The sequence below is a fragment of the Sparus aurata genome, chromosome 5 (assembly GCF_900880675.1).
Source record: "Sparus aurata chromosome 5, fSpaAur1.1, whole genome shotgun sequence".
Classification (NCBI taxonomy): domain Eukaryota; kingdom Metazoa; phylum Chordata; class Actinopteri; order Spariformes; family Sparidae; genus Sparus; species Sparus aurata.
The window spans coordinates 13,948,993-13,973,351 of NC_044191.1; the positions used below are offsets into that span (position 1 = coordinate 13,948,993).

Genomic DNA, 24,359 nt, shown 5'->3' on the forward strand with positions numbered 1-24,359 from the left:
CGTCTGTGTGGGAAGGGAAGGGGAAACAGTGTACACACTCTAAAACCATATGCATCCTGTGAATCTGCCCGAGGCAGGCCTGCTGCCAAGCCTCTGCTCCATTGACACTAAGCTACACGACTCCCACTTCTTTCATCCAAATAACCCCACAGAAGAATATGTCCCACCCTCTGTCAGTCACTCAAGAACAATTAAAAAGCACTGCATTGTTTCTGCTTACTGGCCCTCTATGCTTACGTAATTGAGCGAGACACCGAGTTAGTAGGTCAAAGCCAAGACAGGAGCAGAGAGAGGACATGTTGCTCTCACCAGTTTGTGTTCCATCTGTGTGCAAACTCCACCAAGAGCATGAGTTGGATCAGCAGGAAAAAGAACCCGCAGGCGGCTCCTACGTAGCGCCACACTGTGGAATTGGATAGAGAGAGAAAGTGTTGTAGAAATGTGGCAGACACCTTCACAGTATTGCACCTTACGATGTGAGATTATACTCAGAAAAGATGCTACTGATGCTAATGTGTGTGGAGGCCGCCCTTTCTTTGGGTGAGCTTAAAAAAATGATGCAACCAATAAAGAAAACATGCAATACTTGTTACTTCCACTCTTTTTTTATTGCTTCATCTGGCTACAACTTTTCGCCTCCATCTAAGTCGTTATAATAAACTATCTGACAAAATGCACTGTTATGAATCCTCTCGTTACCTTCCAGAAAGGTTTGTTCTTCTGGGAGAAAAAAGCCTCCAGCGCAGCAGGCTGCCAGTGCAATAAACTTCAGCAACCAGAACCTGACAGATGAAGCAGTAAAAATGTTAAAGATTGTAAATGAAAAAAGATAAAAGGCAGCAAAAGTAATGACACACAAAACAATAAATTCTGACATAACATCATTAGTGTGATGCATCTCATAGTGCTGGGAAGAGAAGTGTAAGCAATACAGCATATATAGTATAACAAACAAAAAAATCATCCTGCAGGAGAAGATCTGGTATTAAAGATATCAGGTGTTTATGTTTATGTCATAATGAATCTAAAAGGGATCTATCTAATGCCAGGATTCACGGAAACCCGTTTGCCTGTAATTTGCCTTTCCTCAGTCAATCCTTTGGATTCTGTTGGGCTTCTGCCTACGTGTCCACAGGTTGTTCAGGGTTCCCACTGGATATTACAGGTGAATGTAAATCATTTAAAATAATGCAGGGCAAAAGGTGTACAGAAAGAAGAACGCAGCCTTCTTACCCGTTATGTACGGCCGCCCTCCAGCCTGTGCTGTTGTTGACTCGTATGGTGAGGATACAGAAGAATAAGAAGAAGCAGGACATGCCGAAGCACACCTTGTAGACAGCAGAGTAGCCAACCAGAGTTTTGCAGTTCTCCCCTGCATTCATCTTCTCACACAACTCGTTATAGAAGGGGATCTGATTGACAAAAGCACAAACCCCAAAAACGCCTTGATTAGATCATTATAGTGTTGGGGGGAAAAAAACATCCTCTGCTCATGTTTGTCTAGTGGCCTCAGAGAAAAAAGACCCTATGGCATCTATTCTGAGCGTCACGCCTCTAAAGGAGCAGAAAGCCGGAATAGGCAGCAACAACGACCCCTCATTCTCTCCATGAAGCCCCCTTTCATCCCTTGTTCTCTACAAGGCTGTTAAGAGGGGCCTTACAACTAACTGTCAGTGTACACAAACAAAAGGCACAGATGAATAAATTAACTGCCCTTTGTCAGCAAGTCGAAGGGACTGGCAAGAGTGAAAAGCAGGGAGACCTGGAGCAAGACAAAGATTCAGAGAAACAAAATACATTTCGACCTACAGTTGGCTGCATAAAAAGTCATGAGAGCAGGGCCTGTAGAATAGCGAAGGACTTTGCTGCGGCCTTCGACAGGAAACTGGAAGTGATTCAGTGGCTCAGTGTCAAGTGGCTCAGAAAAGACGATCTCTTGAACGATAACCACAGAGTGAACGCTCATATCTATTCCCTTCTCTGCCCCTGACTGTAGAGATGTGGATCGTGGTCAAATAAAACAGCTGCTGTCCAAACATAGGTCATTCCTTTGAGAGGACTGCAGATCTTTACATTCAGATAATAAATGGTTTGACTCGGATTTACAAGTATTTTGGTTCTGATGTTTTACACACGGGTGAGATGCCAGCGGATTGAGTTGTCATCACCTCAGTGTGCAGCACAGTCTCCAGAGCCAGATCACAACATAGAGTAAAAAGCCCATTTTGGAGCTTTTGTCTCATGTCGAGGACCATATTAGCATGTCCATGGTGTAGTGATTAAGAGGGAAAGGGGCCGGCTGTTTCAGACAGCTGTAAATCTCTTTAGAAAAGACCAGCGCTCTCATACGCACAATGGCTGCTCTCTTAGTTGGGACTTCCCACTGTGCCCAGTGTGTAACTGACAGTGTTCTTGTATATGTGTAAATATGTGTGTGTAACTCAGCGGGCTTTGCGTGGGGCTATCAGAGGCCATTTTGTGCCTGGATGGGCCTTTTACAGGGTTCTGCTCTCACAAGAGACACGCAGCAGGGAGTCCCTTTAACACAGTCGACGCTGGCGGGAGACAGAGAGAAGAAAAAACAGGAGAAGGACATTGGTGGAAAAATGTCACTGCCTTCAAACGGTGTTCTCAGTCGAGGAAGCTGGCAGTCATTGCTATAGTAACACAGTCAGCTGAGGGTTGTCTTCCCAGATACAGAGACATCATCACTTCCTGTCATTCACTGATGCACACTGTACATACAGTACCTTTAAACAGGAACAAGACTTTTCAAGCTCAGAAATTCAGCCACCAGTACTAAAGGCAGACAAAAAAGGATGAGAAGTGAATGTATAAGGAAATCACCTCTGTGAAACATCTGGGCTTTGACTACGGTCTGTCTCACCCAGATGATGAGGATAACTAGCAAGTAATGGTACACACACACACACACACACAACAGAAGCCTTCCAGCTGAGTTGGAATTCCCAAGAAATAACGAAGTCTGATAATAATCTTGCATTTTGATGATTCAAAAAGCCAACATGGGGGAAAAACACATGAAAGCTGTACAGATCAAAAGCCAGAGCAGTAGGCCTTCTGGGTATCAACTCCCGACATCAGAGGCTAGGTGGGCGCTTGAAAACAAAAAGCTACCAGCCTGAACTCCAGCCTCCTCTACTATGGCCTTACTACTGTGAAAGATTCACATGAGATCTCCAGGTGAAATAGAAGGAGGTCTGCTTTGCCTGTAGCAAAGTTATGAATCTTTAATTTTGTCTGTAAGCATTGACATGGCAAGACTGATACAGTCTGTGCAATTCTACTTTGTTTACAGCAGAGAGCTACACACGGAGGCTGGCTTGACCCGACAACCCACTTTCAAAATATATGTGTGAAAAGTGAGTAACCTATAAGCACTCCCTTTCTCTTTCTTTGTGAGTATGTGTTTCTATCACGGAAACCTTACAAGCCGCAGATCTCATTTTATTTACAATTGCTAACTTCTGCAAAGTCAAGCCTGAGGAGAGAGTGTAGACGTTAGTGGTAGAGCAAACAGTGTAAAAGGTCACAGTGCTGAGGCTGCTGTTGGCTTGGTTACTAGAGACTCTGTTCAGACCCCCAGTCGTCCGTTCAGTAAGCCAGGCCATTCTCAAAACAACAGAATTACGTCTTCAAGGCTGGAAACAGACCAATAAAGTAGATTTTAATTTACGGAGTACATTAGTGATGATCGAGGGGGATTATTTTTGTACAAGTCTATACATTGCTTATTATGAACATTCTGCATAGTATACCTTTGGGGGCAATGCAGACGTCAACCTGGATGAACTCAATTATAAAGTAAAACCCTCTTCCTCACAGCAGCTAAAAAGATTTATATTTTTGCTGTTTTTCCTGGACAGTTATTTAACAACAGTTTTCCTGCTCATGTCTGCTATATCGACAGGCTTGATTTCAGTTATCATGATGATCTTGACAATAATCTGACTTTTATTTTCCTGTTGTCACCAGCAAATGCTCACCAAATCATAACTATAATCAGTCTGATAAGTGTGCAGAGTGTCACCCCGCAAAGCTCCGAGATGTCTGCAGCCATGCTGCTACCTACAGAACGGCACACATAGGAAATCATGACCATTACTCTCAGATGAAGATCTAAAGAGATCTCATCATAACTTATAATCAGTCAATCATCACTGCACTACAGAGGCACTTAACTGTGAGAAAGCTTTTAGGACAGAGAGTTTCAAATCACTCTCCATTTAAAATGAAGCTGCGGTGAAGCATAGATGACAGGAGCTTTAATTTCCTCCGCATGATTTTTTATCCCTACATTCTTAATATTGCACCTTTCAACCATACATAATTCAAGCTCTTCAATTACTTATACATCTAGAAATACCTCCAACTTATACAGTTTGCAAAAGCTTGCAAAGCTTGGTGTGATAATGTGTTTGTGATTTATGTACTTACATGGTCTCTCAACTCCTGCTCCACAGTGGGGGACATCATGATGACACAGATGATGGTGACCAGCAGGAAATAGAGGGCGTACATGACTCGGGTCCCAGTGGACTGTTTGATCTTGGGGCAGCAGTTACAGCAGCATGAGCACGCCGCTGAGCCGCAGCAGCAGGCCAGCTGCATACAGAGAACAATAGGGAAAAGAGGGAGGGATGGGGAAAACATTAGCATCACACTTAGGATTTTCCACACCATTATAAACCATCTGATACAGACATAATGTATTTACTAGGCACTTGGATAAAGGAGGACCAGGGTTTGAGTGTGCACTCTGCAACTGTCTGAAAATGTCTGCAAAAATGCTGGAAAACAAACAAAAAAAAAACGCTATGCAACTATACAGAAAGAGAGCACTGGACAGAAGGCAAACACAGGAATACAGAGACAGAAAAATTTAAGCCTAGACGCTTGGAGCCAAGATAATTAAATAATTAGGGTTGAACACATGATTACGTAATGTTTAATAGTCCTCCAGGAGTCAAGTCAAGTTACATTTGGAGTTGTATAAACAGTGAACGACACTGATTATACAGCTCCAAATCATGATCCGAAAAACATACCCTCTCAACCTTAGACCTTTAATTCAGTTCAGGCGAACTCCACAAAAGAGAAAGAAAGAAAAAAAACAGGAATAAAAGGGAGGAACCTCAAAAGAGCAACAATGGGTGGGATTACTATTTATGGCTGGACTGAATATGGACAGAAATAGCAGAAGTAAAAATACTACAGTTGGTTAAACCAAAGAAGACAAAACCAAGTTCGACATTCGAGACAGGGACTGTTACACTGGTGTTTACAATGTGATCATCTAATAGTGCAAAACACAACATTTATAAACCTGTAATTGTTAAGCACATTATAGTAAATGGTGCATGTTTATGCACTTGGAATACAGCATCTAAGTTTTATTTGGATTGTTAAAGATCCTTCAAAGTATGCAGCCATTGTAGCCAAGCGTTATGTGTGGCAGTGTCTGGTGCCTTCTGGAACATTTCCTCTTTCCAGAGCTTTAGCTTTCACAGTCCACAGTCACAGATACTACTTACTGCAGGTCTCAGCTCAAGGACATAATTATGGCCACTTACTGGACATGGGAAAACTTGCAAAAGAAGACACAACACCCGAATGTCTCTCTGCTCATTGATGGTTTCTATCACATGGGAAAAAATCCCTCTCCCTCCTTCACAGCGACAACTCTTGGCCAATGTAGACAGTGGAGTCTTGTCCGAAAAGACACGGACACACACAGACACACTCACTCACAGAGGCCTACTCTGTTTCTTCTGACAGGCCCTCATACAGGAGGACAGTCTCATAAAGACAGGCCTGTGTTCTATTTAGGAGAGAGGAGGCTCCACAATTATATAGTATAATGTCTTTCTGTAGCCACCCCACCCTGCTTGTGTAAGCTTCCTACTCCGCAGCGTGCAGAACACACACCGCTGTGGTGAGAGGTGAACTTCATCTGATGTGGTCTACAGTTGAGGTTTGGTAAACAGCTGGAGGGCTGATGGTGGCATAGCCTTTTTTAGGAACGGGAAAGCCGTGTCTTTAGTTCTATCATTATAACATTCTGTGAGAGGCAAGTCATTATGGGCGGAACAACGGCTGCCCCGTCACCTGAAGGGGTCACCGGACAGAAACGTTGTAAGAAAGTGGACAATACATTTCCTTGCTCCTTGTAGCGCACACCAAATGTAATTTCATATCTTTATTTTTTTACTTTTCTGAACAAGAAGCAGACACGACAACCTGGCAGTCAGCCCAGATAGACCAGGCGGACTGGAAGTCAATTTAAAATTATCCAGACCAGATAAAAAAAATAAAATAAAATAATAATAATAACCTCTCTAGCCCTGATAATGCATCTTAGCAAGCTTAGTTCAATTTGCCATTTTGTCATATCAATAATCTTGGCCCTTGTCTGTGTGTTCTCGATCCGGGCAGTAATCTGACAAGGGGGTGCACAGCTCTAGTAAAGCCAGTGTGCAACATCGTCTGATGTGTCGCGTTCCACTCCAGATGTCAGTAATGTGTGGTATGCTGCAGACTCGTGGATCCACACAGGCACATGCTTGGGATCAAGCCACTTCTTTGCCTTCTTGGCTCGGCTTCCCTGCGCTCTGTCCAGAGGATTCCCTGCTAGTCCCTTTGGGGATGGCCAGCTTAATTGTTTTTTTGCTTCGGGACGAAGAATGGTTATTCATAGCGTTTGCCATTTTGATGCGAGCTGTGTGTTGTCAGTTTGATGCTTCCTAAAACATATTCCCATCTGAATCCAACCATATAAAATGTTTTTAACCAGTTCCCCTTCATGAGCTGAGAAAAACACGGCTGTCTTTTGCTCTTCTTCAAGAAGGTAGATCATCAATCATTAATCATCATTATTAAACTTTTATGAAATCAGGAACAAAACACTGCACCTTTTAAATGGGTGTGGCAACATGAGGGCATAGTCAGTAAGGAATCCACCCTGTAAGGCTTTCTTCAAGCCTTTGTGACAGAACGTGTCTGACTGACTACAGTGTCCCCGAGGCAGTGGATTTATCACAACTCCAAATGCCAGATATAAATGATATATATGCACAAAAAACATGCATACACAATTTATTTTTTCAAAGTATGAGTAAATAGGTCAACAAACACGATTCCCATGTAATTTTGTACCCATATTATCATGCAGAAATAAGAACAGCAGAAAAGTAGGTCATAGCATTAATTTGACCTCCTTGTGCTATCTGCTTAATGGCTGTGGGCCACAAACACACACAAAGACTTGCTTTATGCTTTGATGCCAGATCAAACATCGAATGCAACCAGTTTATATCCAATCAGGATTAAAAAGGTTTTGTGATAATATCTTCTCATTGATAACTGTGAAAGTGGGCATTAAGCCTGTTCATGTGTCACGCGGCCACAATTTACCGATGTTTGAGATGCAACAGAAGAGGTCGTAGAGGCTGTGCACATGAAGAGGTTCGAAATGTTGCCTCCAAGGCAGCATGAGCATATTTCTGCTTTTATGCACACACAGACTTCCAGCCTTGAATGTGAACCAAGTTTTATGCATGTGGCCCCTGGCCTGGTCTCCATTTGACTACACACGGCTTAACAGGATAAGCGGTTTCCTTTGTCTCTGCTGCACACACATGTCTTCCTCAATGGGCGTTTAATTAACCACAATAGACTGAAAGTAAGTGGAAAAAAACAGGACGATTTAAGTCATTAGGGTATTTAGATTTCATTAGTTGGGGGTGTTTCACCAGCGGACTGCACACAGCGAGGGAGGCCGACAGCATACTCCAGCAGAACTGATCGAGGGAGGGGGCGACATGAGAGGGGGAGAATGTTTCGGGGGAATTCCACCATACAAACTGACACAAAAAGAGTATCCATGGTAACCAACGCTGACCCTGCCCACTTCATGGGCCATACACCCCCTTCCTATGCTGCCCGCCTGCTCCACCAGCATGTCGACAGGTGGCCGGCGTGTCTGCAGAGTACATACACCCCTACTTCAGTATCAACAGCAACCCCCCACACGCTCGACATACTGCTTAAGCCATCCATCCAAAAGATCATCATCCCACAGAACAGCAAACATGGCACTATGGCCACTTTCTAGACCCTGGTGTAGCCTTAACAGACTTACAATAAGCCAAGAAATTCACTCCCCTCCACTGAAGCCTCACTACACTGTGACTGTGGGACTCTCGAGAGACAAAGGCTTGTGTCTTTAGGCTGAATCTCTGTTTTACTCCCTTCATCTCATTTCCTCCGACCTCCCCCACCCTGCTAACATGGAGGCTTTCTGTCATCATCTCTTGTATTCTGTCCTCTTATTTTCTTCTCTTGACCCTCCCTTTGTTGTCTTCAGCTGCCCTTTACCCTAAATCAGTTCCTCCCAAATGCTTGGCTACCTTCCAGCTGTTCTAGGGTCAGGAGAAAGACGATACTACTCAAAGCACACAGGAATCAGCTTTACTTAAAAGAGGATGGACAGGACACAGCGGTGAAATCCCCTCAGGAAATGAACCCAAATACATGTGAAAACGAAGCAAATGGTTGCATGGACGTAATCAGTTTGCACGACCGAGCAATCGAGCACTCTGACCTGCAGTTGGATGCTTCATCAACAAAAATGCGGTAGAGTCCTCCGACAATCTAAAGGCCACATCTGTTTGCTGTAACAGAGAATTGATTTTAGCATTTTACAATTACCATGTTTTTCCCCTCCTTCATTCTCTGCCGCCTTATTCTCCTCAACCCTGAAGTGATGAAAAACAACTGCAGTATTCAACAAACAGGAAATGGCAAGGGTGGCCCTAAATCAAACACACACGGGGTAAACGCTGAAAGCACATAGTCACACAGACATGACTGCTGACACAATGCAAACACACCGATCGCAAAAAATAGGTCACTCGCCATATCACAGCAAGCACAGCAGAGGAGAATTAAGAGGGGGTAGACGGATTCACTCTCCTCCGACAAGTCAACCAGCCGAGCTTCCACGTGTTAGGAAGTGAGGACATTTGACAAATATGGGGAATACCCACAGAAAAACATAAAACATGATAAGAAAACCTGATGCCGTCAACAAGAGTCATCCTGTTAAAGCTCTCAGGTCTTGTAAATGAGGGCTTACGACATTACATCTTACCCTGGCTTCGCAATAAATTAGATACATTATTTCTTCTTTTGTTTTTTCTTACGGTCTTATTCGTAAGGGTGCTGTATGAATAAGACTTGCCTTTCCACATGCATAAAAGGAGAAATTAAATTAAATTTGTATTACACTGGAACACAAAGCAAACAAAAACAGTTTCACTTTTCAATTTCACAAAAAGCTCTGCATGTCCTTATTGTGATGCATTGAAGCGGTTGTTGTCTTTCGAAAACACATGACTCATTAAATGATATTCCTGCTCACTCTCCTCTTACTGCCAGTTCATCCTGGCTACGGAAACGATCCGTTCCTGCTGAGGCCAACAGATTTCTTCAGCCACGGTTTTAAGATGAGAGAAACAACCCTTATCAGCTGATCGGAGATGTTGACTGTCATGTTTATGAGCAGTGAAAAGGAAAAACCCCCCCTTAATATAGCAGCACAGACAGACGTGACTCATAACAAAGATGAGCTCCGTCAAGACAACTTGACTTGAAGAATGTGGTTTAACAGTTTCAATGGACGCACCTGTGGGAGAATAAACCTCGGGTTGACGCAAACTATCACGTGATTGTTTATTTATTCATCCAATCAAATGTTGCCTGACCTTTACTTTGGTATAATCTGCATTCTAAATGCACCCTGTGCTGTAGCTGGCTGCTTTTCAGCTGCAGGAACTCCCCGTTAGAGCTTATGATACTGTCCGCTGGATAAAGCTGACCACGATGACGCACCATCGGTTCAGGCGAAACTATAGGCACACCCACTTATCTCAAATTACAACAATGCTTTGTGTTGGAATGGGGAGAAACCAGCAGAGTGAAAAACATAGGAAAATAAAGAGGGAAGAACACAGGTTAGGTCGGCCCAAACTCCAGACATACTCCATTTCCCCTCATATTGTGATTGACAGCTCCACTATTGTCTATATAGCTAGGCAGCTGTATACACACAGCAAAAATGTATCACTGCTCTGTTTCCTACACACAAAAGGGGGTATTTACTTCTCTCTTGGCAAATACAGCCCCTAGCTACAACCAACACAGAGAAACTTAAGACCAATGGACAGAAAAGAAAAGAAAGACAAAGAAGTACTAAGGTACAGTGAAGCGCCGAAATGAAACAATCCCTGTGCAGACAAAGGAGGCCGTCACAAAAATAACCAAGGGAAACAGCTAAAAAGGACAGGAAGCGAGTGAAAACACAAGGCCATATCAACAGGCTAATCCAGCGCCATGCTGTGTCTATCAAGAGGCCTATTTCACTTCCCAGTGTGTGCCGTTTGTGTGATTTGAAGTACATAGAATCGCACACAGTATCATGTGGCTCTCCGCCACAGCCTTCCTGTAAGTCAACTGATGGCAACAAGCAAAGAGGAAGCTGGAATTTCACATGGTTGCATCAGCACCTTCAGCCTTTCCACAAAAAAGAAACCAATTAAAGGGAGACAAGACATGGGAAGATGAGAGAGGAGGGAGGTTGAGAAAGATGTTATCGAAAGGCAGACAAAAGAGACGAGAGACTGCCAATGATGTCCCTGTGGGAAAACAACCCCCCTGCTGCTGCTGCTGCTGACCACAGCAAAATTCCTGAAGGGAAGCTGAAAATAGCAGACATGTCTCACATGGACACAGGTGGCCAGTCATTTTAATCGCACGACTGACCCAGGGGTTTATGTCAGGGGGCCCAGCTACAGATGTTTGGTGGCCATATTTACGAGTCAAGTCATTTTAAAGCTCATCAACGCCTGTTTTTAGGATTCACCGCTGAAACATAACAGCCTTTGCGCCGTGACCTCTGCAAAAAGCAGTGAAACCACCACCTGATGCCGACAGCTGTGTTTGTGAGTGTTCCCGGGCTGCAGGAGAATATTTATGGACAGCTCAGGGTTTCACAATGTTTGTTTACAAGAGAAATTGCATTCCACTCAGCTGACATTCATTGGAATTGCAGAAGTATGAACCGTGAACCTGTGTTGATTATAGAGTGAATATTTAAAAACAACAACCAGACAATCACAGACATAAATGGCAAACAGTAATAACTAATGACGGGCTGCCCACCAAACCCAGAACGCTTATGGTTATTTTGCAGCACCCTGATAAATGCAAAATATAAAATGTTTGGTGAATACAACATGCCAGAGAAGAGTTGTGAAAAACTAGGACGGCAATTAATGATTATTTTCACAATCAATTTGTATTATCGTTATTTAATCGATAAATCGTTTAGCCTGTAAAATGTCTTTTAAAAAAATACAACAAATGTGAGAAATGTTCATCACAATTTCTCAGAGCCCAAAATGACATCTTCAAATTGCTTCCTTTGTCAGTCCAAACTCAACACCTCTGTATTTGCAATCAAATATGATAAAGAAAAGCGTTAAGAAGCTGGAACCAGCAAATGTTTGACATGCTGGCTTACAAAGTGACAGAAACAAGACATCGATTATCAAAATGCAATTCATTTTCTTTGATTCACGAATAGTGGCATGTTTTGTGAAAACACTGTCTGTGATTGCAATTCGGATGAAGCCAGGGTGTTAGTTCAGTGCCTGATGTCTTACCCAAGGATATTTTATCAGGAAGGACGCTCAGTAAACAACAGTCTCCATTATCCTCTAGGTCCTCAGGACCCTGCCAAAGCTTCCCGTTTCATAGCTGTGCTGCTCATAAACGCCCGCATGGTTTCAGTCCTGTATCACACTCACAGCCAATGCTTGCAGCGCTTTGGACAAAACTCAATGTTGAGTTACCCCCTATCCCATCACAACATGGCATACATCCTGATCCCACTGAGAAATGACTCATGAGCTGCTCCCACACCATGCCCACGGCTCTCTCCAAATCCAACCCAAACAACGCCCACCCTCAGTTAATTTCCACCTCTGAGCCAAAGAGGAAATTAGCCGACCACACATCAATTTGGGCCACTCTAAACGTCAAGAGGCCCACATATATGCACACGCAAAAAAAATGTTAATTACAAGTATACACATGAATAGAGAGGGCGACAAAACTGAATGGGCCGGCTGTGACGGGGATTGACACCACCAACACAGCAACACCAAACCGATCTTATTGTTTGCCCTTCATTTTCCCCTAATCCTTCCCCGTTTCCATTCTCGTCTTTGAAAAGAGCAAGAAATAGAACAGAGCTCTGCTTGGATGAGGGATGCGTCTGTGTAATTAAATTCCAGACCAGACCAGCTCAGCAGTGGTGACCCTGTGGTCAGAAACAATCTGTGGGTTGAAAGAAGACGTGCAGCACTGAAGAAACCCCTCTCTAACTTTACATATAAACCACTAACTGCCTTTTAAAATAAATAATTCTGCAACTTTAAAATTACTTATAGCCGTCAATCAAATCAGATAAACAAACAATTTAACCACCCGTTATTTTCAATAATGACTATATGCAATAAAATGTGCCTAACAGTTTGCAAATCAACTGATTCATCCTGTGAAAGATGTCAGAAAATGGCATCACAATCTTTCAAACCCAATGCCGACATGTTGAAATTGCTTGTTTTGATGAATTTAGAGTACAAAAGCTAAAGAAATTCAGTTTACTATCATGGAGGACAAAGAAAAACAGCAAATATTTGCAAACGAGAAGCTGGAAAACAGTGAATTTGGGGCTTTTCTGCTCAAACAATTGCCTGACTTATACAGTAAATCAATTATCATAATTGCTGTCAGTTAATTTTCAATCAGCACAAGATTAATTGATTCAGCTCTACAATCATTGTATACAGGCCTAATGTGATTTATCAAAAACCGTTCTGCACCTTAAACCTGATCACAATCACTGTAGAAACAAACATAAAAGTAGGCCAAACTATTTTCTTTCTGGGGGGGAGAGACACTACTAAAGTAGCTAGATGAGCCGAGAGCAGTCTGCCGTTCCCATATAGCTTATTGTCCTTTCCTTTCACACTTCAGAGACACAAGAAATGAAACCACGACATTATTACACGGGTTACACAAGGTGTGAGTAGGAAATAGGACTGGCCTAAAGTTTTGGAGCTTGAGGGGGGGGATGTCCCTGAGTGTTTAAATAAATGTGCGTTAATGTTAGTTACAGCTAGTAACCAAGTAACCAAGCCAAGTAGTTTGGCAGACAATACACCTCTGAGCAATGTCATCCAACAATGTTTGGCTGTCTCCGGCCAACACATCTGCACAGACATCTGTACATCTGATGAAGGTACTCCTGATAGCAGGTAGCTACTGTGCTGCTCGCGCTGCTGGCTGACGTTATGGCTGGTCGCCTCCTCTCTTTGTCTTCCAACGGCTTTTAACGCTCCTACTGTAAAGTCATCCAGTCATCTCAGGGAGGGATTCATAACATTTCCAGAACTGCTGTAAAATAAGGTCGCTGGCATGTGTGTCAAGAACCAGCACGACATCAAAAGACGCCACTCGGCAGATCTCGATAAAAGCAGCAAACAGAAGGCAACAACAGCGGACCGAGCCTGGAGCTTCGCTCACAGCCGACAGAGAACACAAAGTGGAGTATTGTTGCTCACCTGCGAGATACAACACGGAGTACACATTTTGCTGGGAGACAATAAATAAAATCCGTTTCGGGGTGAAGGCGAGCTCGCTTGCTTTTCTCAGTCGCCCTTCTACCTCTTCCACATGAGACCAGCACCGCCACACGGGGAACACAACGCGCCTGTCCGCCTCACTGCTCCGCTCGTCCGCCGCCGCTGTCTCTCCTCCTCCCCTTCCTTGATTCCTCCCTGTCCCTCCTCCCACTGCACATCACATAATGCACGCGATAAAAAGCCAAACACAAAGCCGTGCGGCCCCCGCCACACACCACTCGATTAAATGACGGGCTGGTTTAAAACTCTACCTTTCGTTTCAAATGAAAGCCTCTCTCACACACACGCACAGAGGTGAACATATCGACTCTGTTATCTGGTTTAAACATCGCTGTTGGCTTGTGAAGCAAGATGCACCAGATAAATATGCAATAACATCCCTGCCGAGAGCCTCATACATTATCACAGTATCATATCAAAGGCATGCAGAACAGTTTTTACACTGTTAGTTAAATGTTAGGCTACATTTGAGAATTTTTGGTGATTTGAATTTTTTTTTGTGTTTTCATTGTAGCCTCAGTTCCCTCTGACACAGCAGGGAATGGCAAGGAAACACTAAATATTCAGATAGAGCACATATTGACAGCTTGAGGGTCCAGGAGATAAGAAAGAAAGAAAGAAAGAAAGAAAGAAAGAAAAACGAGAGAATCTATTGATCTTGGTCCAAATATAATAATAATGCTGCATGATGAATGCCTATTGTTAACTGGCAGATTATTATAATATACAACCACCTTTAGTTCCAGCTAATATACAGTCCATTCAAATGAGGCAGTGTCTTTCAATATAATTGCTTATATAATAGCCTATAATCCCTAGCATACCAAGTTTTGGCAATATATTGGTGAGACCTTAACAACCAAATGTTTCCCTAAATCTTGTTTTTTGTTCTAACCTTGATGAGCAGCGCTCTGTTTGTTGTTATCTTATGCTGTTTCCTGTGTCATGCACCTACCAGTGCCGAGGCCACATAGACTCAGAAGACAACCAGAAAAAAACATATTGTTGCAGTGTTGAAACGTCTTTAATCACATTGCAAACAAAGAACTTGGTCGTCTGTCCCAGTCTCAGCAAATGAAATCTGTTCCTCAGAAACATTTTACAATTAAGTGTTGTCTTTAAATCATAGATAATCAGACAAGAAATGGCCTTCATCGTCAGTTTCACCAATGTCAGCTCAAAATTAGTATCTGCAGAGATCAAAACAGTTTACCTGAATGTACAGTGACTATCACTATGCACACAGAAATCTTTGACTTTTTTGTTAAATTATGATTTATGTAAGGCTCGACACTCGGCAATGAATTTGTCTTAATCAACAAGCTTCAGTTCAACCCACATGCATATCTTGCTGATCCAAACATGAGTAAGTATCACGTTTTCCCGCAAACCCTGTGCTCATATTCTGTCACAGCATGTGGGCAACAGTGTGTTTGTTCCAACAGTGGTGAACAGCCAATGAAATGGCCTTTATATGAGCCTGAGCTGATAAGGCTGCTACTGTAGCTCCCTATGACTGTACTGCTGCTATTTGCCAAACCTGTCATCTGACCCAGTCACACAACACACACACACACACACACACACACACACACACACTGTAGTCACCCACCACTGCCGCACAATGTCATTGTGTCCCCTCTCAGAGCTGTATTGTGGTAATTTATAAATAGGCATGAATCACACAGGACAGCCTCTTTCTGAACTTAGGGGACCATGACCACCAATCCGCAACCCTTTCTGCTCAGATCCAGAACGTGGTCACACTAAACAAGTGGATGGTACAACTTGCTCAATTATGTTTGCGATTCTTTGTAAAATCAGACATAACTTGTGTCATGTCATGTGAGCACTGAAGCAAACGACATAATACAAATCTGCACAGGCTTTTGTTATAGAATAAGAAATATATTTGATTAAATATAAAGAGTGATTTTTTCAGCTGTGACACACTCCCTCTTCTGCTGTCTCCTTCTCTAATCTGATCCTGTTTGACAGACAACCAAAAAGGGCAGTAGATCGCCTGCTGGAGCATCAGGCCTCTGACATGTCACACTGCATTGGATCACAGTAAAGTTGAAGACAAAGGACAGGGCGAGAAATATATGTCTAGTGGCACATTGTTACTTGACACAGTCAAGCCTAGCATCACCCTGTCTGCCCTGAAGGCAGGGCTTATGCCACATAAGCACACATAGCCAGAGAAAATACACACCTATTTTGCATGCTGAGTAAACAAACCACAAGTCTTTTTCTGTCCAGTCATACAGGTGAAAAAGACTGTACACTCTGTTGGAGTCTACAGGTTTTATCAGCGTTGTAGACATAACATAGAAACCATAATTAAGTATAGTATGTAATTCTTTTCCCATAGTGTGTTGAAGTAATTAGAGTCTCCTGACCAATAACCACATCACAGAAGGAAATCCCCATATATGCATATGCACCATTTATTGGTCTTACATACAAAAAATAAAAATACATACAGAGGAAATAAATCAGGCCAGCTAGTTTGGTTGTTCTCATCAGTCACATAAATAGACATATTCCAAAAGGCTCCCAGAGCTTAGGCATCATTGTTACAATGGAGAAAGACCAGAGCCAACACTACTGACCAGTCTGTTGGACATCATTCAAAGGAATGCTGAACACAGCAGCGACTTGGTTACTTAAAGCACAGTATCTAACTGATGTAACAGCTACAATCTCTAATATGTCCTAGAGACAACCAGATCCACTGCTGGATTTGGACTTTGTTATTTTGTTTTTCATTCCAGTGGACAATCCTGAGCAATGCGGGAAAGCTGAGTCACGCGGTGTGAAGATGGTGATCATCGGATTTACCAGGTCCCATCTGGTCAGAAAATCAGCTTCTTCTTCATCATCACATCTGAAAACAACGTAAAAAGACTGTTATTAAAAACATTATAAACAAGCACTACAGAGAAATACAGCCAAATCGTGTTTCTACACTATGTGAGACTGAAACAAGCCTGTAATGAGCAATCTGCTAACCACTAAAGTTTCTATTGCAAGTTTTCAGACATTCTCTCTGTAGTGTACTGTAGCATGGAGCATAGCATAAAGTCAACCCTTATATTTTCCAAACCACAGTAGGAGCTGGAAAAGCTTTGAACCTCCCAGTAACACCAAGGTCCTCCTTCAGTAAAACATACCCCACCACAACCCACCAGACTGTCTGTATGTATGTGTGTGTGTGTGTGTGTGTGTGTGTGTTCCTCTTCACTATATTCTGAATTTCCTACTACTGCAGTTAAATGTGCAGCCAACACCCTTTGAATTGCTGGGTTCAATCAAGTTGCAGTCTAGATTAATGACTGCAGTGCACATAACCATGAGAACAAGGAGGAACAGTTCACGTGGCTAAATTCACAACATTCTATAAGTAAGTTTGGTCTGAGTCGGATGTTCTAAAATTTCCAGCTCCTTTCAAATTGCCCTCAAACATTTTTGCAGATACTTTCCCGTCTTGCTGCTAAAACTGCAATTTAAACAGTTAATACTGACCAGCTTTATTTGACTGCATGTATAGAAATATACTTTGGGATGATGGGTATACATGGCAACCACAGGCCAATATGTGTTGCTTACTTGTGTCCAGGCCCTCGATTTTCCTCTTGAGCCCGACTGTTTCCTTCTCCCTCAGGGCCTCAACTGAACAGTTGGGTCGAGGGAGTTGGGGACCAGGAGTGGGAGCAGGTCGATTACTGAAGTACCTCATCTTCAAAGCCTGGAGAGCAACAGACAAGAGTATAAACACATTAGCAACTGCATTAGGGCAGACATTGTTTAGGCAGATGTAGATATGTTTTTATAAATGCAATAGTTTGAAGGAAGCTACAGTTTGAAGACAAAGACATTTAAACATTTAAACTGTATAAAATTCCTTGTTAGAATCTTTTTAATTGCTCCTCTGTTTAATTTTGCAAATACATTTACTCAGGTACAATTTAGAGGTACGAATACTTAGTATATGTTTTTATTTTTTCTGCTACTCCTATCCAGTTTGGAGACAAATATTGCACTTAATACCCCCCATTTATCTGATAACTTTAGTTTCTTGTTATTTTACAGATTGCATGCTGCATCAGAGCTAAAGTAGAACTTTTTAAAAATTAATTCATTTGATCAACACCAGATTCAAAAAAGATTCCAATTGGAAAAATGCTGAATATCAGCATTGGCCATCATATACATAACGTACATGCATTTAGATATATGTATAATTTACTTGTACTTGTTTTTGTACTTTGTATTACCTGTGTAGCTGTGGTCCTCGTCAAGGGGTTAAAGGTGAAGAGGCCTTGTAGTAGCTCTAGTAGGTCGTCTCCAGCTGCACTAAATATGTGTTCCAGAGGTGTGCCGGGAAATATTTTGAAGGAAACATAGTCTGGTAGACTACTCACTCCCTGCAGAGATATTCAACAAATGAATGTATACAATCATCCTCACATTTGACCCAGTAAAAACACAAATATATATCACAGGAGAGAAAATCAGATACCGACAGGCCATGTTTCTTCTGTGGGTGTCCCAAGAGCCTCAAAGATCTTGGTCAGCTGGTCCAGATCTGAGTCTCCAGCAAGGAATGGTATCTACAGCAAAGGACACATGCAGAGACATTTATGGAACCAAAAATAAGAGCATTCCTGATTGTGGATAATGTGTGAATATCTCTTTGAAGTGAGGTGTGTATACCCGAAGGAGCAACTCTGCCAAGATGCATCCCACTGCCCACATGTCAACACCCACACCGTACATCCTGGCACCAAACAGGAGCTCGGGGGAACGGTACCACCTAGGAAAGGACGAATAAACACAGAAAGTCACATTTCCTAATTCTTAAAACAGACATACAGTACATTACTCTTCGGGTAAGAAGATTCATTCTGTTAAACTAGAATGAAGATAACAACATTTCCTTTAATAGAGGACAACTTGGTGCTATTCATGGGTCTAACAATTTATTTACAATCTGTGAAGTCACACATTATCTGAATCGACCATAAACTGATCTGCTCATGTGATATATTTAGCTATAAATCAATATCAATCAAATTAAGCAAATGAGGATGGATCTATGTGTGCTGCTGTCAGATAATTCCAACAAGAGTAACAAAAAAAAGGAGAATGTACAAAAGGAACCCACCTGGTCACAACTTGATGAGTGTAGACTCTGTTGGGGCTGCCAAATGCTTTGGCCAAGCCAAAATCAGCCAACTTCAAGACTCCATTACCATCTAACAGCAGATTATTGGGCTTCAGATCCTGGAAATACAAGGTGACAAAGTGTACATTACTGACTCTCTGTGTGTGCATGTGCATGTGTGCGTGCGTGCATCTGGAGTATAACTGTTATTACCCTGTGCAGGACCCAGTGTTGGTGCATGTACTCTAATCCTTGCAGAGTCATGAGGATGTAGGCCTTGATGTTGGCTGGAGTCAGGACTAAGCTTGTGTCCTTGATGATCACCTAAAAAAAACATAACAAACACAAAGAAGATTAAGTAAAGCCTGATATCTTAAGAACAATAATCTTCATTCATTATTCAATGTTTATACGTAGCTGTAGGCCTCACATTCAAAATTAAATTACCCTTATCAGAGCCGATGAGATAATTAAAGCCACACACAGCTGGAGTCAAGCCAGGCAGTGCATTGCAGATTCAACATCTCACCCAAAATTTCTATTTTTCCATCAGCTCCAAAAATCAAAAACTGGCTTCAGGATCCTTCAATATGATATTGGCAATACAATCATCCAACATCTGTAGCTGATAAGCTCATGAAGCAAAATCTAATAAATGTAGCCTAAACATAGTTTCTTTGCATGGGTAATAATAACACGTGCATCATATTTCATCCTTGTGTCTGGTTTGTCTCTCTGTCAGCGAGACGCTAATGGCATCAATTCATTGTGAGAGCCAAGAGCAGAGTGGTATTGATTTTTCCTTGACGCGTGCTTATCCTGTTTTGCATCGGTCTGATGTATCAGTGGTGGGTTCCCATCTTGAGCCTTGTGTGTTAAGACAAACCAGAGGGGGAGGTGGGGAAAAAGTATAAAAGCGGCAGTGACCTTGTAGAACCACTTAATGGTTCGGAGAAGGCACTCAGGCGGCTATATTCGTCATCCTGGTCATATTTTCTGTGCTACTCTGGATGTCATCTGACCTTACACCATCTTAATCACACTTCATATTCATCTATCAATTCATTCTTTGGCCTGCTCTGCTATTCACAGTAACTGAACACAACAGCAAACCAATAACTATCATGTTCCACACACTTAAAGTAATATTTGTTAAACACAAAATCACTAGGATGAAACCCAACTTTGCAATGCTCTCTGCCTGATCTCTACTAAGTGGAAGAAATAACATTTTCATAAAGTGGCCCACTAACCAAAATGCACCATAACGTCCTTTTACAATGTCTTTGATTGTCATGAGTAATTGATGTACATCTCCATACAGAGACAGCCATATTAATAATACTGTAGAATAATTAATAATAAACTAGTCCGTCCTCTGTTTATTATATCTTACATTGTATGTTAATAGCTCACATTATTATTCTCTTATTTAATTGTAATTGTATAGTAGGTATTAACATACTTTGGCAGCGTTGTTACATATGCATGCCAATAAAACCACTTGAAACTGTAAAGTTTCAGTCAAGTTTTTTCTATCCAGAGAAAAGTGAAGCCATTTGTGTCATGAAAGGTTCAACAAAACAACTTCTTACAGGGTTCATACATTTTTCAAGGTCAAATTCAAGCACTTTTCAAGCACTTTTAAGGGTCATTTACAAAATTTTCCAGCACCTTATCGCTGGGGTAAAATACATATCTACAGGAATATATATACACTTTTATTATTTTTTTCACTTTTTATCACAATTATGCACATTGTATTATGCTGTAAACATCTAAAATGATGTTTCAGGATAGCAAAAACTTTAGAAATTAAAGGAGAACACAAAGTTTAATCCAAAAAAATGGAAGCCACTTGGCGTTCTTCAGGTACACTTGTACCAGGAAAGAGAGACCTGAGAGCACCCTGTAATTTCCTGTTTTGACATAAACTTTCATAAGCTTTTCGCTTATTCATCATAGTTTATTAATATCAAACGTGTCATCAGTCCAAATTGCATCAAATTCACCTTCTCCTCAGCCATCCTTCTCTATTGCTACGAGGCTGCATGTGTGATGATACACACACACAGGTTTTATTTCTCCTTGTAATAAGAAAACCATCCAGTCTGATCTCAGTGTTGCCAAGACACAGAGTTATAATGTCAAGCACTTTCAAGCACTTAAACTAAAATCCAAGCACTTTTCAGACCTTGAAAACACAACATTGAAATTCAAGCACTTTCAAGGATTTCAAGCACCCGTACGAACCCTGTTCTTAAAGTCCTGTCAGGACAAATTTGTAAGGAAATGTAAGCAGAGCAAAAAGTGACTATTACAATGTAACCAAGTCGAAATTTGAAGACTTCTCAGTCGGCTCTTGTTTGGGACTAGGTATTATAATATCATGTTATTTTGTCTATCCCTGGAAAGACAAAGATAGAAAGAGAGAAGGGACTGTCCCACCTCCAGATCTGTTTCCATGAAGTCAAACACCAGGCTGATGTTAGATTTGTGTCCAAAGGCATCCAGCAACTAAAGACACACAGCAAAGTAAATTTAGCACTTCTTTCAAATTAGAAGCACAATTATATGTACACACAGTGTCAAAAGCCAATTCTACCTACCCCAATGATATTTGGATGATGCAGTTCTTGCAGCAGCTTGATCTCTCGAAGAGCAGTCCTATTAATCCCTGTTGATAGGAAAATTAAATCATTAAGAGGTACAACAGGACAGTGGACTGTAAAACCATGATAAGTGTGTCATCAGGAAGTAAGCATTTACCATCTTTAGCCTCAGTTCTGTGGCCAACCTTAATCTGCAGGAAAAAATAAATAAATCTTGGTGTTAAATATCAGTACAGAGTACAGATGCTAATGCAAGTGAAGTAAAGTGCAAGCTAATTTCTTGTACCTTTTTAATGGCAACTATGGTATCAGTCGTTTTATCCCTGGCTTTGTACACTGTAGCAAACTGGAGAAGAGAAACATAGCAATAAGTACAGAATGAGTCCCACACATGTATTTCCTACATCACTGCTGCAGAGAGCACAACAGTGTGAGGCAGCGAGGCTTTGTTGACATTAGCAACCGGCTAACGCTTGTTAGCTTGCTACCAGGCTCCACACACGACTGTGCAGAGCCTGGAGGAGAGGAACGAAGGCACAGGCACAAACCCAAATCACCGATTTTCGTTTTCTAGTTTTCTGCCTACCTGACCCTCTCCGAGGAAATCCAGTTTCTCGTATCTTTTGGATCTGGACTTTACATCAAGCGCCATGATAGCTAGCTAACTGTCACTATCATTTGGAGACACTTCCTGCCTTGTTAAAGGTCCGCAGGTACTGTTTCCGGGTTAAAGGAGGTTTAACACTGAGCAACACCGCCACCTACCGGCTCAACCTGTCCAACACTGAGAGCACGTCTAGCATATGTAAACAACTTCATATGATTATGATTTTAGGCTCACGGGGAATTGTTTATGCACATTTGTACTGTTTACATTATTATAACTGGAAGTGGATACTATTTCGAACACTGCTATAACCATACCACTACTTCTACAGCTAATAATGATAAAGAATTTGGCATATTACTATTCATTATTATTAGACTTCTTAAACCCTAAACAAATCTTAGCTCAAATCTGATCAGTTACCACATTACAGGTCATTAAATGTATGTAGCAGCATCAGCTTAAAAAAACAAGTTTATGCAGTATTTTGATTTTCATTTGCTGTTGACCAGTACAAATACAAAACAAAACCACAACACAAACAACCAGTATAGATTACCAGCACAAGCAGAACATTTGTCAATAAATGCACCTAGTTTACATACTATCTTTGATTTATTCAGTATGTGATAACAGTATACTGATATCAACAATTATTCTCTTTTTATACTACCTTTTGTTTTTCACAACACATTTTCTATTTTTATTAAGATGTTTATTACATCTTTGATCTACGACTTAGACCTGTATTACCACTAATAATGACATGAATGATAATAATAATGATAATAATAATACAACAAGAAAGAGTTTCTGTTTTGTACTTGATTTCTGAATCAGTGAACGAAAACCAACACAAATACCATCTGCTCTCATTTTCGTGTAACATTTCACAATTATGACGCAATATTCAATACTTTCAGTACTTTCAGTACTTTCAATACTCCTATGTTACACACATTTAGCCTTTTTTTATTTATTTTTTTTTTTTAGCATCTAGCAGTTTGACATCGGCCTCTTGGGAGTCTCTTCTGTCAGTTAGGAAGGTTTTGTGATCCATGCACCGCTGAACACATCTCTACATCCCATCTCCATACACAGCAGATACCCTCACATCCCACAGGATTAGGCATGGCTCTTCTCCTTTGACCCTCACTGGCTGACACACACTCACACACACACACACACACACACACACACACACCCACACTTTCTCTCTCTTCACTGACTTTCATTTTCATGTTAAGTTTGACAAGAGAAGTGTGAAGGATCAGCAGGCCTAATACACCCCTCATTCTACCCCCCAGATGCATGCACATTCATATCCTGACAGCTCACAGATGTGACTGACAGGACCGTATGTGCCCATGCAACCATGCAGGCAGGGGAAGGAAAGGGAAGGGAAGAGAAGAGAAGAGAAGAGAAGAGAAGAGAAGAGAAGAGAAGAGAAGAGAAGAGAAGAGAAGAGAAGAGAAGAGAAGAGAAGAGTCGTGCAGTCTCTCAGCACTCAAAGTCTTTACTTGCATTGTATCATCAACCTTTAGGGACATAAAGGCAGGCTAAATGTGGAACATAACTGTCCAGTGGTGGACATAACTCAGACCCACTTACATCACTTGCTCTAAAACAAATGTGACATATTGATGTTCTCCTCTAATTCTGATATGATTTGAGGGCATTGTGCTCGTTCCCCTCAGTCTCTCTCTGAGCCTGTGCATGAGGAGAGCGGCAGCTGAGTTATGGATACATAAATGATTCTGGTGGCGTTTATACAGTTTGTCACAGTAAATCTCATGATAGCATGGGTAACATTATGCACAATAACTCACTCTAGTTATATGTCACATTAGCAGATGGTGATGTTGTTGAGCTGGTGTGTGTGTGTGTTTCTGCGTGCACACGCGTGAGTGCATGTGTGTGTGTATGTACCTTTGTTTGACGGGCAGGAGGAGAGTGAAACCGCAGGGCTGTTTGTCAAACTCATAGGAAGTGGGTGTTATTGAGCGAGGACGTGTCGCACCACCACATCCTGCTGCTGGGAAGCAGCTTCAGATGGGGCAGTGTTCACACGATGTACAGTAAACAACAAATGCAGGCCAGGTGTCTTTTTTGTGTGCGCATGTTTGTGTGTGCGGTGTGTGACCCCTTCATTCTTTTTCTGTCACACTGTACACTGATTG

The 24,359-nt window shown here is 41.8% G+C and overlaps 2 protein-coding genes across 2 annotated transcripts in view; both read right to left on the minus strand.

Moving 5' to 3' along the window:
• serinc5 (serine incorporator 5) overlaps nucleotides 1–13,935 on the minus strand; it is a 19,777-nt gene extending 5,842 nt beyond the window's left edge. The window contains exons 1-5 of the mRNA XM_030416189.1: nucleotides 13,710–13,935; nucleotides 4,459–4,626; nucleotides 1,234–1,412; nucleotides 700–782; nucleotides 310–403 (exon numbers count right to left, since the gene is read on the minus strand). Of these exons, the coding sequence (XP_030272049.1) occupies nucleotides 310–403; nucleotides 700–782; nucleotides 1,234–1,412; nucleotides 4,459–4,626; nucleotides 13,710–13,736 (551 nt within the window). The 5' untranslated portion in view covers nucleotides 13,737–13,935. The remainder of the gene's footprint in view (nucleotides 1–309; nucleotides 404–699; nucleotides 783–1,233; nucleotides 1,413–4,458; nucleotides 4,627–13,709) is intronic.
• A 2,281-nt stretch (nucleotides 13,936–16,216) lies between these two features.
• Nucleotides 16,217–22,297, minus strand: cdk7 (cyclin-dependent kinase 7). Its single transcript, XM_030415717.1, has 12 exons — nucleotides 22,159–22,297; nucleotides 21,859–21,918; nucleotides 21,730–21,763; nucleotides 21,570–21,637; nucleotides 21,409–21,477; nucleotides 19,174–19,284; nucleotides 18,961–19,079; nucleotides 18,510–18,609; nucleotides 18,320–18,406; nucleotides 18,071–18,220; nucleotides 17,403–17,541; nucleotides 16,217–16,680 (listed from the first exon to the last, which is right to left on the minus strand). Exons 1-12 carry the CDS (start codon nucleotides 22,222–22,224, stop codon nucleotides 16,649–16,651), a joined length of 1,035 nt encoding a protein of 344 aa, XP_030271577.1. The 5' UTR covers nucleotides 22,225–22,297; the 3' UTR covers nucleotides 16,217–16,648.
• Between the last annotated feature and the right edge of the window lie 2,062 nt (nucleotides 22,298–24,359).